This window comes from Gymnodraco acuticeps, unplaced genomic scaffold (assembly GCF_902827175.1).
Source record: "Gymnodraco acuticeps unplaced genomic scaffold, fGymAcu1.1, whole genome shotgun sequence".
In the NCBI taxonomy this organism is placed as follows: domain Eukaryota; kingdom Metazoa; phylum Chordata; class Actinopteri; order Perciformes; family Bathydraconidae; genus Gymnodraco; species Gymnodraco acuticeps.
Genome location: NW_022990238.1, coordinates 3,898,925 through 3,910,471, shown reverse-complemented (window position 1 = coordinate 3,910,471; position 11,547 = coordinate 3,898,925). Strand labels below are relative to the sequence as shown.

Below are 11,547 nucleotides of genomic sequence, written 5' to 3'. Positions count from 1 at the left end.
TAGACTAACAAGGCAATATAAAAGAAAACCATTGGAGTAAGCATTGTGTGTATGTGTGTGGTTGTTTGGCTACTCAGTTGAGCACATTTAATTAAGTGAAGAACAATTTGCAAAAAAAAAAAAAATAAAACATTTGGCTGGCGTCCCAGGTGAAGATGAATGAATCTACCCTGGCCAATGCCAAAGGGGATCATAAAGAATAGGGAAAGTATTGATCATCTGCCCTCACTAGCACAGAGAAATATTGCTGGTGCAGCACCATAAGCACAAACCAATTTTAAAAACAAGACACACTGACTTGTTAGAAAATAATTGGTCAGCCTAAAGGCTTGGTAATATATGTGGTATCAAGATAAATGACAGTTTGAGAGTGAGCCTGTACATGTATAGTATGTTTTCTCCAAATGTGTGTGCAATGCATGCAGCTCTGTCTCACCAGCGCTCATCCAGGGGGAATTGGAGCAAAGGCTTGGGTAGTTTGAGCTGCTGTTCCTTCACAGCATATGTCAGCACCTGTCTGTCAGAGTAGTGTCTGTACGGCTGGTTTCCCAGCTCAAACAGCTCCCACACAGTCACCCCCAATGACCTGGAATGGGGAAATAAATATGTATTCACCACTCATAAACATGGACAATCTTTAACCTACACAAGTTTATATTTGTGTAGTAGACATACAATAGTTCCATAATAAAAACCAGAGTAGATCAAAACAAAACACTAAGCATCCTGAGAAACATTCAAGCAGTTCCCATTTTAATAATACACAAGGAAAGATATCTTATATGTAGTATCTTATAATATCTTAAATGTGTATATTGTGAGAAAGGTGAGGTAGGTGGGGTAGTGTTATCTCATTAAACATAAATGTTTCCAGGTAGTCACTCTTTAAATATCTCACCATATGTTACTGGATTTTGTTTGGTCAACGACCAGCAGGTTTCCGTGGACTTCGTCTATGAGCTCAGGTGCAATCCAGCGCAGGGGCACCCAAATCTGGTCCTGGGTTACATAATAATCATCCTATAGAGCAACAAGGAAAAACCATGTTTGAGTAACGATAGGGTGATCAATAAGAAAAGAAAGCACTCAATAAATATTACATTAAAGCAGTCTGACCTTGTATCTGCTATGAGAAAGGCCATAGTCTCCAATCTTAACTGACATTTCTGAAGTTAGCAGGCAGTTTCGCAAGGCCAGGTCACTGTCAAAACAAAGGGACATGTCATTTACAGTTTTTCTCGATTGCTAACACACTAACATTATACATAAAGCACAATTATTTTAACACGTTTTCAGCTTTTCACACAATTTGCAAATCAACATGGCACTTTTTGCAAACCACTGCACACGTTTCTCCACGTAAGACACAGGAGTCTGACATAAAGTCACGTGTTAGCTGGTTTAAAACACTGATATTCAAAATGCCTCACACATGGACCAATGATCAAGAAACACGTTCCACCTGATCAAACACCTCATAGCATAATTGTTGGCTCATCAATCAGGATGTTAGCACTATAAAAAGACTTTCTTACAGCAACAATGGAAGCCAACATGGAAGCAAGAGGAAAAGGAAGAGCTGGGCTGAGAGTGAGAGGAGGAGGAAGAGGTGGGTGAGAGTGAGAGGAGGAAGAATGAGAGGTAGAGGTAGAGCTGGAGGGAGAGGACGTGGACAAAGAAGAATACTCTCTAATGAAATGTTATCAACCATGGTTTGACGATGAGAGAGGCTGGACAGAGGGTTCAGCCTCATCTAAGCCGATGTACTGTCGCCTCTGTAATCCGGACACTTAGACTTGAAAACAGGTTAGTTACCAGTTTGTAGCTCTGCATAATTCATGATATATCAGTGCTTATATCTGTTGTGTGAAACGTATTTACTTCATTACTGTAATTGAATTGTTGGCATGTTGCATACTATAACAGGAAGCAGCAGTTACAAACTGGGTTTTGGCAAACAATGCATCACACTTAGAGAGATCCGAAGCATAGTAACTATGTGCTGAGATGCATGTTGCACAATGTTATCTTTGAATAAAATGTGATTTTTTTCAACAACTCATCTGTATTTCTTCATTTACTGTATTTCTGTAAACTCAAGCAAACTTTCTCTGCAGAAACCTCTATGTACAGAGCATAGCCCAGAACAGATGGAAGTGCTTTAGAGTATGCTCAGCTGTGTGTAGCTGGGTGGTCAAACAATCTAGTATTATGAATGAAGCGTGTTATATTTGGTGCAAAAGTTTGCATTTGGTAAGTGTTTATAGTTTTGAGTGCAGTTCTTCATTTAGCAGGAGAAATGAGGTGTTTTGCACTTTGGGTGTGTGGTTTTGTGAATTGTGTTTAATGTTCTGATAAACTGAATAATTTTTTTTTAAAATGGTGTTCGGGAAAACTGTAAAACAGTACATCTGAGCTGCATCAACAAACCCGTTTTTATGTATCTTCTTTAAAAGTCCCTGATCCCTCTATATCTGCTAAAGTTAGAACAGTTTTATGTTTATTTTCAATTTCTTCTTTTTTTTCTCTGACATACACACTGGTTTAGAAAAGGTAAGCATGGAGGACAGGGTACTGTCAATAAAATGAAACCAAACCAAATGTATTCATAAACATTGAATGTCACAATACCAACAAATACTTCAAGATACAGGGGCCTATACAGTAACTAATTATTGCTGGAAGTGTTATGAATACTATTTTTCAGTTTTTACCAATGTTACACCCAAGTTGGTGTATTATGGTAATGTTTTTAGTGATACTTTGTTATAATTGTTTGTTAAAACATATTGTATTCACAATGTCACTCAATATGATAACCATTTTTAGCCACAGCATTATCTGTATGATATCATGAAAGATGTACATGTGAAGTGTCATGTAATGTTTCTTATAATCTGAGCATATAAACGCAAAACTAAGACACTTTGTTTAATCTCACCTCCTCCACACACATTGAGCTCTTTTGGCTGGCAGCCCCTGACGGGTTGCTATGGCAGCCACCACATGGCTGCTGAGAGAGAGCGACAGGGGCTCGCCCCCGGCAACAAAATCACTGATGCTGGAGTTTGTGACAATTACTCAGGCAGCACCAGGATGTTGTTGCAGGGAGAGGCCAGCAGGGGGCACACAGTGCATTCAGTTTTCTTTCTTGAGCAGAAACAAACAGGGCGATGGAGGTAAATAGAGCTGGAGTGACTGGCAAACCGCACCTGTGTATGAAGTTGTATTTGTGGAGTTGCAGAAGCCCCGAGGCAATGTCACATGCCAGTCGCTGGAGGATCAAAGGGTCAGGAGTCTCAGAGTCAGCCACCCGACAACTGCGAAGGTAGCTCTTCAGATCACCCTAAGGGGAGAAAGGAAATGAGGATACATTAAACAACAATGAACCTAGAAAGAAAGTAATGACGCTTGCAGAACTAACTGAATAAACACATTGTATATATTTAAAAATGTCCCACCAGAGGGCAGAACTCCATGACCAGCAGATAAGGAGTGACCTCTGAGCACTGAGCCAGGCACTGCAGGAGGGCCGGGTGCTGGAGGGTTCTGGCAGAGGAAATATAATATGAGAGGTTATACATTTACACAGACTGTACATACATAAATAAAACAATCACTCAGTTACTTCTTAATGCTCCATGGTGCTACTCATTAAACTGAAGGGCTGTGATTTTAGGTGAACTGACCGGTATGGCTGCACCTCCTCCAGGAACTGCATCTGATCCTGGACACTGGCACTGGCCTTCAGCTCCTTCACCACCACCTGGGTGGTGCTAAGGCCCGCATTGACCTCACCTAACAGAACCTAAGTACCAGGGTTTACGACAAACAGAATCAACATGCATTTATAGTGTTAGAGAAACAAACAAACAAGCAGAATGAAAATAGTGCATGAGCAATATATAAGTAGTGTTACAGCCCCATTTACTATAAAACAATATGTCTGGAATTTACTGTGACTGTGAGTTTCAGCTTCTCTCTCTAACTCAAGTGCCAAAGATTAGCTTCGCTAGAATGAGATCATCCTCACATTACCCTCGCATTCTTCAATGAGTAGAAAGCACATTAAAGTACAGTGAATACAGTAACAAAGAGGCAATTCAAACAATTAAAACAACTACTAACAAACACAAGGTGTCTTTTCTGCACCCGAGTCCACTTTGTGATTGTGTGTATGTTTAGGGGGGGAGTAATCCTGTTTACCTTGCCAAACCAGCCATGTCCAATCTCCTTTAGATAGAGTAGACTATGGCGGCCGAGGTCTGATGATTTCAGCAGCTGGACTGTAAAGGAACAGTAAGAAAGACATAGGATTACTCAAAAAAGACACTGTTGTAGTGATTAAGAAGTGATAAAGAAAAAGCAAAGGTTTACAATAATCTAAGTCACAAAAGAAAAATAGAAGTTTATGATTTGAACAGAAATGGACAGGACAGGGAAACAACACTGACAGAGATCAGAATAAATAGAAACTCCTCTCAGCCAGATAATAAACACACATTTTCCTAAATAAAAAGTGCCATCACCTAAACAGGAGAATAAGCCATAACAAGAAGAAGTCGACAATTTGTGCATGAAATTCAAATACCTCCATGGATCTTCATTATTTAAGAAGGTAGATGATTGTGTGGAGAGAAAAGATGGTGGCGGAGCAGTGGAGCGGCCAGCCACTCCGAGCACCGTGACAGGGACTGAGTCCGGCTCCCATGCAGGTTAAAGTACTGGTTCAGAGTGTGAGAACCGAGAGCCCGTGGCCCCAGCCCTAACCCCAGGCTTCTTGGTCTCATTGTGTGTATTTTAGAAAGACCCCACGATCTCAGTGTGTGTGTGAGAGAGTCTCGGCAGGATTTAACCCTCCGAGCCCTCCCACAGCTGAACAAGCTCGCCACGCTGCCTCTCCCAGTCTGTCCCGAGCTCATCCCCCAACTGGGACACACAAAAACACACATACTGTCCTCCTCTGGAGCTCTCCAGCTGTCGAGCAAACACTGAAATCCTTGGTTTCCAGACTTCCCTTCAATATACAGTAATCGTAGCGAGATAGAAACAGCTTGGAGTCAGCCGACCAATGTGCCACCTGTTCCCCGCAGGAGGATTTCTGCCCTGGGGGCTATATTTCTCTGAGACTCTGGTCAAGTATCACGGCTGGTGTGACCGTCACGCATGTTGGTAGCGTGCAGACTGATGCGCCAGCTCTGCGTGCAGCTTCAAGAACCCTGGTAGGGACATAAGGCCAACATAATGCCCCCCTGTCACCCAGGACAGCAGCATTCCTCAGCCAAACAGGACACAAACCCTGCTCTGTCAGATGCAGAAAAGACCTCTGTCATACACACTCGCCACCCCTATCTCAAGCGTCCCCTCCCCACTCTTAGCGTCCTGGTGCATGCCACCACCCTTCCCCTGTCTCTCCTCATTCTGTCACAGACCCCTCACTGTATTCTGCCCATAATGCCAGTCCTCCACTGGTGCGTTCCACGGACATTTCAGCCCAGCCTTATGCTCACCCACTGCCCAGCCGGCCTAAATCGGGGCCATTGTTCGGCTCGCTCACTCACACACTCATGCAGCGTCTCCTGGTACCCAGTGGACACAACACACACACACACACACGCTCATGAGCAGACACACACAAGGCCCATTCTCCACGAGAACGTTGGGCAGAGGTTGTCACGGTGATAACAGACCCACACTTCTCCACCAGCCCTCCCTATCAGAGAAGTTAGAGAGTGAAATTATTCCGAATGTGGAATGTGTGAGCGTGAGTGTGCATTCCCGTCCTCCTCATGGCATTCCCAGAGAAGAGGCTGGGGTCCAGTGAGACTGTGGGATCAGTGGGCCCGTGGAATGATACACACACAACCGCTTGCACACACTCGATGCATCGAGCCTCTGTCGTGGGTTTGAAGGCTTTACACGACCTCTTGAATAAAAGATTAGACCAACAAGTTAAACGCGAGACTGTCCGATCAATGGCAAACATTGTAATGTGTGTTCATACAGATGTAGAAGTGATATAGAATACGCTATTCATGGTGAGAGTATAAACCATATAACTTGTGTTTCTGTTAAAGAGGCCATTACTAGTCTCATTTGCTTCGTGTATATCACTGTGGGGGTTGATCATTTAAACATGTGCATGACGTTATTATCAATCTAAGCCTGCTCAGTTTTTGACCTGCAGCTCTATGTGTAATACTTTTGAAGTGTGATATCATTCCTACAATCCTCTCAATTGTTTATTACGATTATGACCATTTTGAAAAAGTTAAGGAATTGGAATGCTGTTAAAATTCTAAATTCATCAAACTTTCAGTGGTCAATATGTAAAAGTGTCAAATAAAAATAATACCATTTTTTCTGTATGTACATAAGGAAGGGAATGAGTAAGAGCCCCTTCTCTGTGACTCAGTGAAAGGAAACATTATCCCTCGTTTTACATCTCGTCTCCTTTGCTGTCTATCCATTCCTCGCCCTGCAACACCTGCTCCAATCGTACAGCGGTAGCTATGGAGGATGGAGCAAAGGCTGGTGATTGGCTGCACGCCTAAGGCTGCCTTGTCCAATCATTGCTGAGGCTTACATTCTGGGATGCTGAGCCCCAACTCACCTCCCTTCTGGCTAGGCACGGCGCAGCTCAGACAGCCAGTGAGTCATGCAAGGAGAGACACCCAGGATCTGGCTAATACTGAGATTCACACGCAATGTACATGCATACACATTTTAACAGGCTGGGTTTCAGACAGAATGACCTGCAGAAAAGAAAAAAAAGGCTGTGACATGAGGCTGAGGATGGATGTAGAAATAAACACACCAAAATAACATGTGCTGACATAAGATTATGTAAGATTCAAGTAAAACAGTGTTACATGTAAATGAAATGTACAGTAGCATGCACTGGCATAATGTACACCGAGGTAAAGTCCGATTCCTTCCTCTCCAGTTTCTCATACACTGATTTCTAAATGCATTTTAAAATGGGCCGATGTCTGTCCCTCGTTGAGAGAGGGCAAGAAGAAAGAAGAGATATAATCCAACGTACTTCATTAAAGAGGCCATGTCTGTTCCAGCTACAGTCAGGTAGACAAAAGGTTCCTAGTTTTGTGTCATGCTGTAGAGAAGTAACAAGCTGTTTTAATGGCCTGTTAGTGTGGCAGCTGTTTCCAAAGAGCTAAGAAGGAATAATGATATACGCATTGCAGGTAGCAAAAGCTGAACAGTAAATCAGGTCATTAAAAGAGCGAGCAGATATAACTTAAAGGTGGTATGAGTTGATAGTGTTGTGCAGCTTCTTACTGGATCTGCCAGGCTGTTTGGAGACAGGCAGGGAGACCTCGGTGAGGGGAAGGATGTAGACCTCGGGGCCATTCTGGGAGGAAGGCGAAGCCAGGGAGAGATCTGCCTGGTACTCCTCTCCCTCAGTGTTTTCAAACTCCTGTTGCAAAGACACATGCTGAAATTAGTCATCCACTCGCAGCCATCCTACATGGTGGGAGACAATGGCTCAACTGTAAGGGCATTCAAATGCACTGGGGCTCGCCCACCAAGCTATATGCATAAGTCATGTAGGTTGTGGGGTGTATTGTGTGGGTCACAACAAAGACGCTGTAGGGGGAACACACTAATGTGCGTGTTTAGACTGCATGCACAAAGAACGTCTTTTTTTCGTTCTGTCTTTTATTTCTTCCTTCCATTCAATCACCTACACAAAGCAAGGTTTATATCATTAAAGAATGTCAAACTGAGTCGTAAAAACTTTAAACCTAAAAAAGGTTATACACTTCAAATGTTCTTAGTGAAAAAACATGAATTCATACATTTGTGCTTGCTAACTGTTGTAACATGTCACAACAGAAACGGCCATAGAGTACATATTAACAGTGCTAACACACCAGATTGTAAGATGGAGACGTATTTGATACTTTGCACATTGATAACAAATACATCTTTAAAAACATTTTGCATAGCGCTTGATGTTGTTTCTTTTTTTCTTCCTCTACATGTAGCTCAAAAAAATGATCTGTCCCACTAACCAAAGTGGCTATTAGTTAGTGCTTTTAACATAGATCCAACAAAAAGGCAGAATATTGAAAGGCACACACGAAAGGATGGAATTCGTATTTAAACAGTACACAATACAAATAGCATAATCTGCAGCATGAAGTAGATTACCATGTAGATTATTGCGGGTGAATGAGTAAACTATTTCATGAGCTCATATGAGACCTTAAGAGTCTTACATGTTTAACTTTTAATAAGAGAGGAACTTTTGTTCAGCAGATGCGCTGGTTACAGGGTAAACCCAAATCCTTGAAGTTTAATTAACTCCTGTCACTGGGCTGTGAGCTGGATTGAAATGTGTTCATTGAGATGCCAGTTTCTCTGGGTTTTTTCTTATGTGTATCTGCAGAAACAACAACCAAAGATTCTGCATTGGGCAGATTTAATTTGCTACCACTGTCCAACATTATAACGTCAGATATGCACTAAATATGGCCCACACATCTATATAGTAAATATATTAGAGATGTGTTTTGAATAGATGGGCACAGAGGATCAAATGATGGATACAAACAATTGAACCACAAACGTTTTAAAAATCTATTTGCATTTCTAATAGAAAGTTGAAGACAAACCCCCACATCTTTCAGGTCAACCTACTTGGCTATGCTGGGGGACAAGTCTGGTAAAAGTGCTCTGTTCACAATCCGTCCGTTGGTTATTAATGAACTGTTACCCACAACAAGCCTATCTCCCACTTGCAGTACCCACAGAGTTAAACAAAGAAGTAAACAGTTCTGTAAAATGTGGGTAGCTGGATGGAATACATAACATATTTGAATGGCTCCTTGTGTGGGTGTGTGTGTATATTTATATGTACAGGTGTTCACAAGTGTGTGAGTGTGTGCGTGTGTGTGTGTGTGTGTGTGTGTGTGTGTGTGTGTGTGTGTGTGTGTGTGTGTGTGTGTGTGCGTGTGTGTGTGTGTGTGTTTGTTTGTGTGTTTCAAGAGAACCATCTGCCACTCTCCTCAGAGCAAAGTGTGAAAGCGAGCACCTGGCTGTGAGTCAGCATTGCATAGCTCCCCAGAGAGCCTTCAGTTTAGAAAGCACTTAATACCCAGCCTCACACTACGCGCTCCATAGTAAGAGCACCGTGATGGAGAGGAATAATGAAGCTTTTTGGACAGCGCAGTGGTGCAGTTTTGCAGTCCCACATGAATGCACACTATACAAGTGAGATGTTGAGTGACAAGCGGATGCCAAAAAGAAAGGAAGCAAAATGTGATGTTTGCTGCCAAACTTAGAGCGCAAGATGGAGATTTGATTGTCTGTTTTGTCTGGAAGTATTATATAAGCTATGATCAAAACAACAAGCATATGTTGTGTTTACACAAATCACAACTTGTGGTTTCTACCATATTTGCTTAATCCATTTAAATATGAATATTTGACACTTTAATTGACTGAGATCTGAAAGTTGTGCTCATCTGACAGAAGATGTATTGTTAGCATCAGTTACAATGTGTTTCCTTGTGAATGTTATCCTTTCATTGTCTTTTTCTCAAATGTTTAACACAGCAACTATTATGTTACGAATGAGATAGTCCCCTCTCAGTCAAGCTTCACGTGAATACACAGGGACTAACTGCGCTCAAATGATTGCTGTTGTTCTCCACCTACAGTACAGGCACTTCTAACAGCAGCCATTTTGACTCCGGTGAAGTTAATATATTTAATCATGGTCCCATTCTATTTAGTGTGTCGCCTCCACTCCAGTGAGTGAGCATGCACAATACCAAGACCGTGGCTAATCGAAATGAAACAGGACCACAGTTATTTGATTGATTACACCTGTGTTACCACATATGAAAAGCACCTATTTATTTGTTCAGCTGCATAAACTTAATAAGAAAAGATAGTTGGCTAACAGATAAAAAGGAAATGCGTTTGCCATCCTTTGTCTAATGATTTTAATAGTGCCCTCGCAATAGGAAACCTTTCTAAAATAGCTTTTCAAAACTATACTCACCTCTTTAACTATATCTGTGTGATAAATACAAAGCCCAGCACCGTTTTAGCAACAGTTTCACCCTGAACTCTCAGTGTAAGACGATACCCCACGATACCCTAATCAATAGTGTCACATTGATATTTTAAACGGGCTCATGGTGGTGCTTTGGTTGAATGACTGCAGTTTAAGCAGCTAGATATTGCTGTTTTGCAGCTAGAGCCATCTCCTTTTCATTATTTATTTCTCAGTAAAAAGCAGGCCAAAGGTAAGCAGGCATAGAACAAGACTCGCACTGTTCCTGCAGGTTATTAAAACACATCTTTACATAATGAGGCAGAGGCAATCTGGCATATGACAGAGAGACGTGGACACACGTGATACACACAGACGAGAAAAATCGGGAAGTTGTTAATGGTTCCTCTCTGTGTTGTGCTCTTTAGTCTCAATCAATCAATGTTTATTTATATAGCCCAATATCACAAATGTTACATGTGTCTCAGTGGACTTCACAGTCTCCATGTCATCACTGCAGCATTAATATACTACAGCCTGAATGCCGATGCACAGACCTGATATCCTCCAGAACCAAACTGCTCTGTTCTCACCATCTCTCCTTTCCTCTCCTCTGCTCTCTGCAGCTCTAATCAACAACAACAGAAATATACCTTTCATTCCTTCTAACAAAAGCACCGCAATTCCTTTCATGAATTACTGAAGCATTTGCACAAGTGATCTTCACAGAAGGCTGTTCAGTCAAGGCTGTAATGTATCCATTCTCCAGACAAGATACAAACATTAAAATGCAATACCAAAATGAAAAATGTGTTTCAATGCTAATGCCACAATGTGAGCAGAAGTAAACTTGTAAAGACAAGGAGCAGTACAACGAATCGAGGTTGTTTCCTCTCTCTGTCTCTGTCTCTTTCTCTCCCCATACGCCCCCTGCCTGTGTCAGTCTCTGTTAAGTTAACCCTCATCAGTCGCTCAGCACTGATGTTTGACACAGCATGGCTGACTAATGATGGCAGCTGAATGCAACACAGAGACAAAGTGTGCCAGCCTGGGATGGGATGGGTACTTGGTTGCACCACTCGCATACAATGAGGCAATGGTCCTTTGGCATTTACGGTTATGAAGGTTTTGGAGTTGTTTCAATACGAACATGATCCTGCCATCTCCAGAGAATTGGTCCTCACGTAAAATATTTGAACAGTACAATGAAACCGCAAAATGTTTAATGATTGAAAATATACTGAGTATCTTTGGATTTTGGACTGACAGAGTGGTCCTCTTCAGGTTTAAAAATATACTGTTTTGTTTTTTAATCGACAAAACAACTGATTGAGAAAAACTATTAGCAGGTAAATCCACAATGCCTGTTGCAGCCCTTACAGTTTATCGTAACTTTTTCTTTTTTTATTAGGAAATTATCATCTTTTAAAATACCCAGTTAAAAACAGCAACTCTCTGATTTTCTGTTTTTAATTTTGCACTCATACAACTTATTTTATAACTGAAATTTGTTTTGATCA

The 11,547-nt window shown here is 41.7% G+C and overlaps 1 protein-coding gene across 2 annotated transcripts in view; it reads right to left on the bottom strand.

Moving 5' to 3' along the window:
- The window catches only part of aatka (apoptosis-associated tyrosine kinase a), a 31,377-nt gene that overhangs the window by 6,246 nt on the left and 13,584 nt on the right, over positions 1–11,547 (bottom strand). Inside the window, exons 3-11 of one of the 2 annotated variants that reach the window (XM_034219915.1) lie at positions 7,300–7,438; positions 4,592–7,114; positions 4,207–4,286; positions 3,690–3,808; positions 3,462–3,549; positions 3,213–3,346; positions 1,117–1,201; positions 899–1,020; positions 437–586 (exon numbers count right to left, since the gene is read on the bottom strand). In XM_034219915.1, the coding sequence (XP_034075806.1) occupies positions 437–586; positions 899–1,020; positions 1,117–1,201; positions 3,213–3,346; positions 3,462–3,549; positions 3,690–3,808; positions 4,207–4,286; positions 4,592–4,607 (794 nt within the window). In that variant the 5' untranslated portion in view covers positions 4,608–7,114; positions 7,300–7,438. The remainder of the gene's footprint in view (positions 1–436; positions 587–898; positions 1,021–1,116; positions 1,202–3,212; positions 3,347–3,461; positions 3,550–3,689; positions 3,809–4,206; positions 4,287–4,591; positions 7,115–7,299; positions 7,439–11,547) is intronic. The other variant, XM_034219914.1, reaches the window with a different exon arrangement.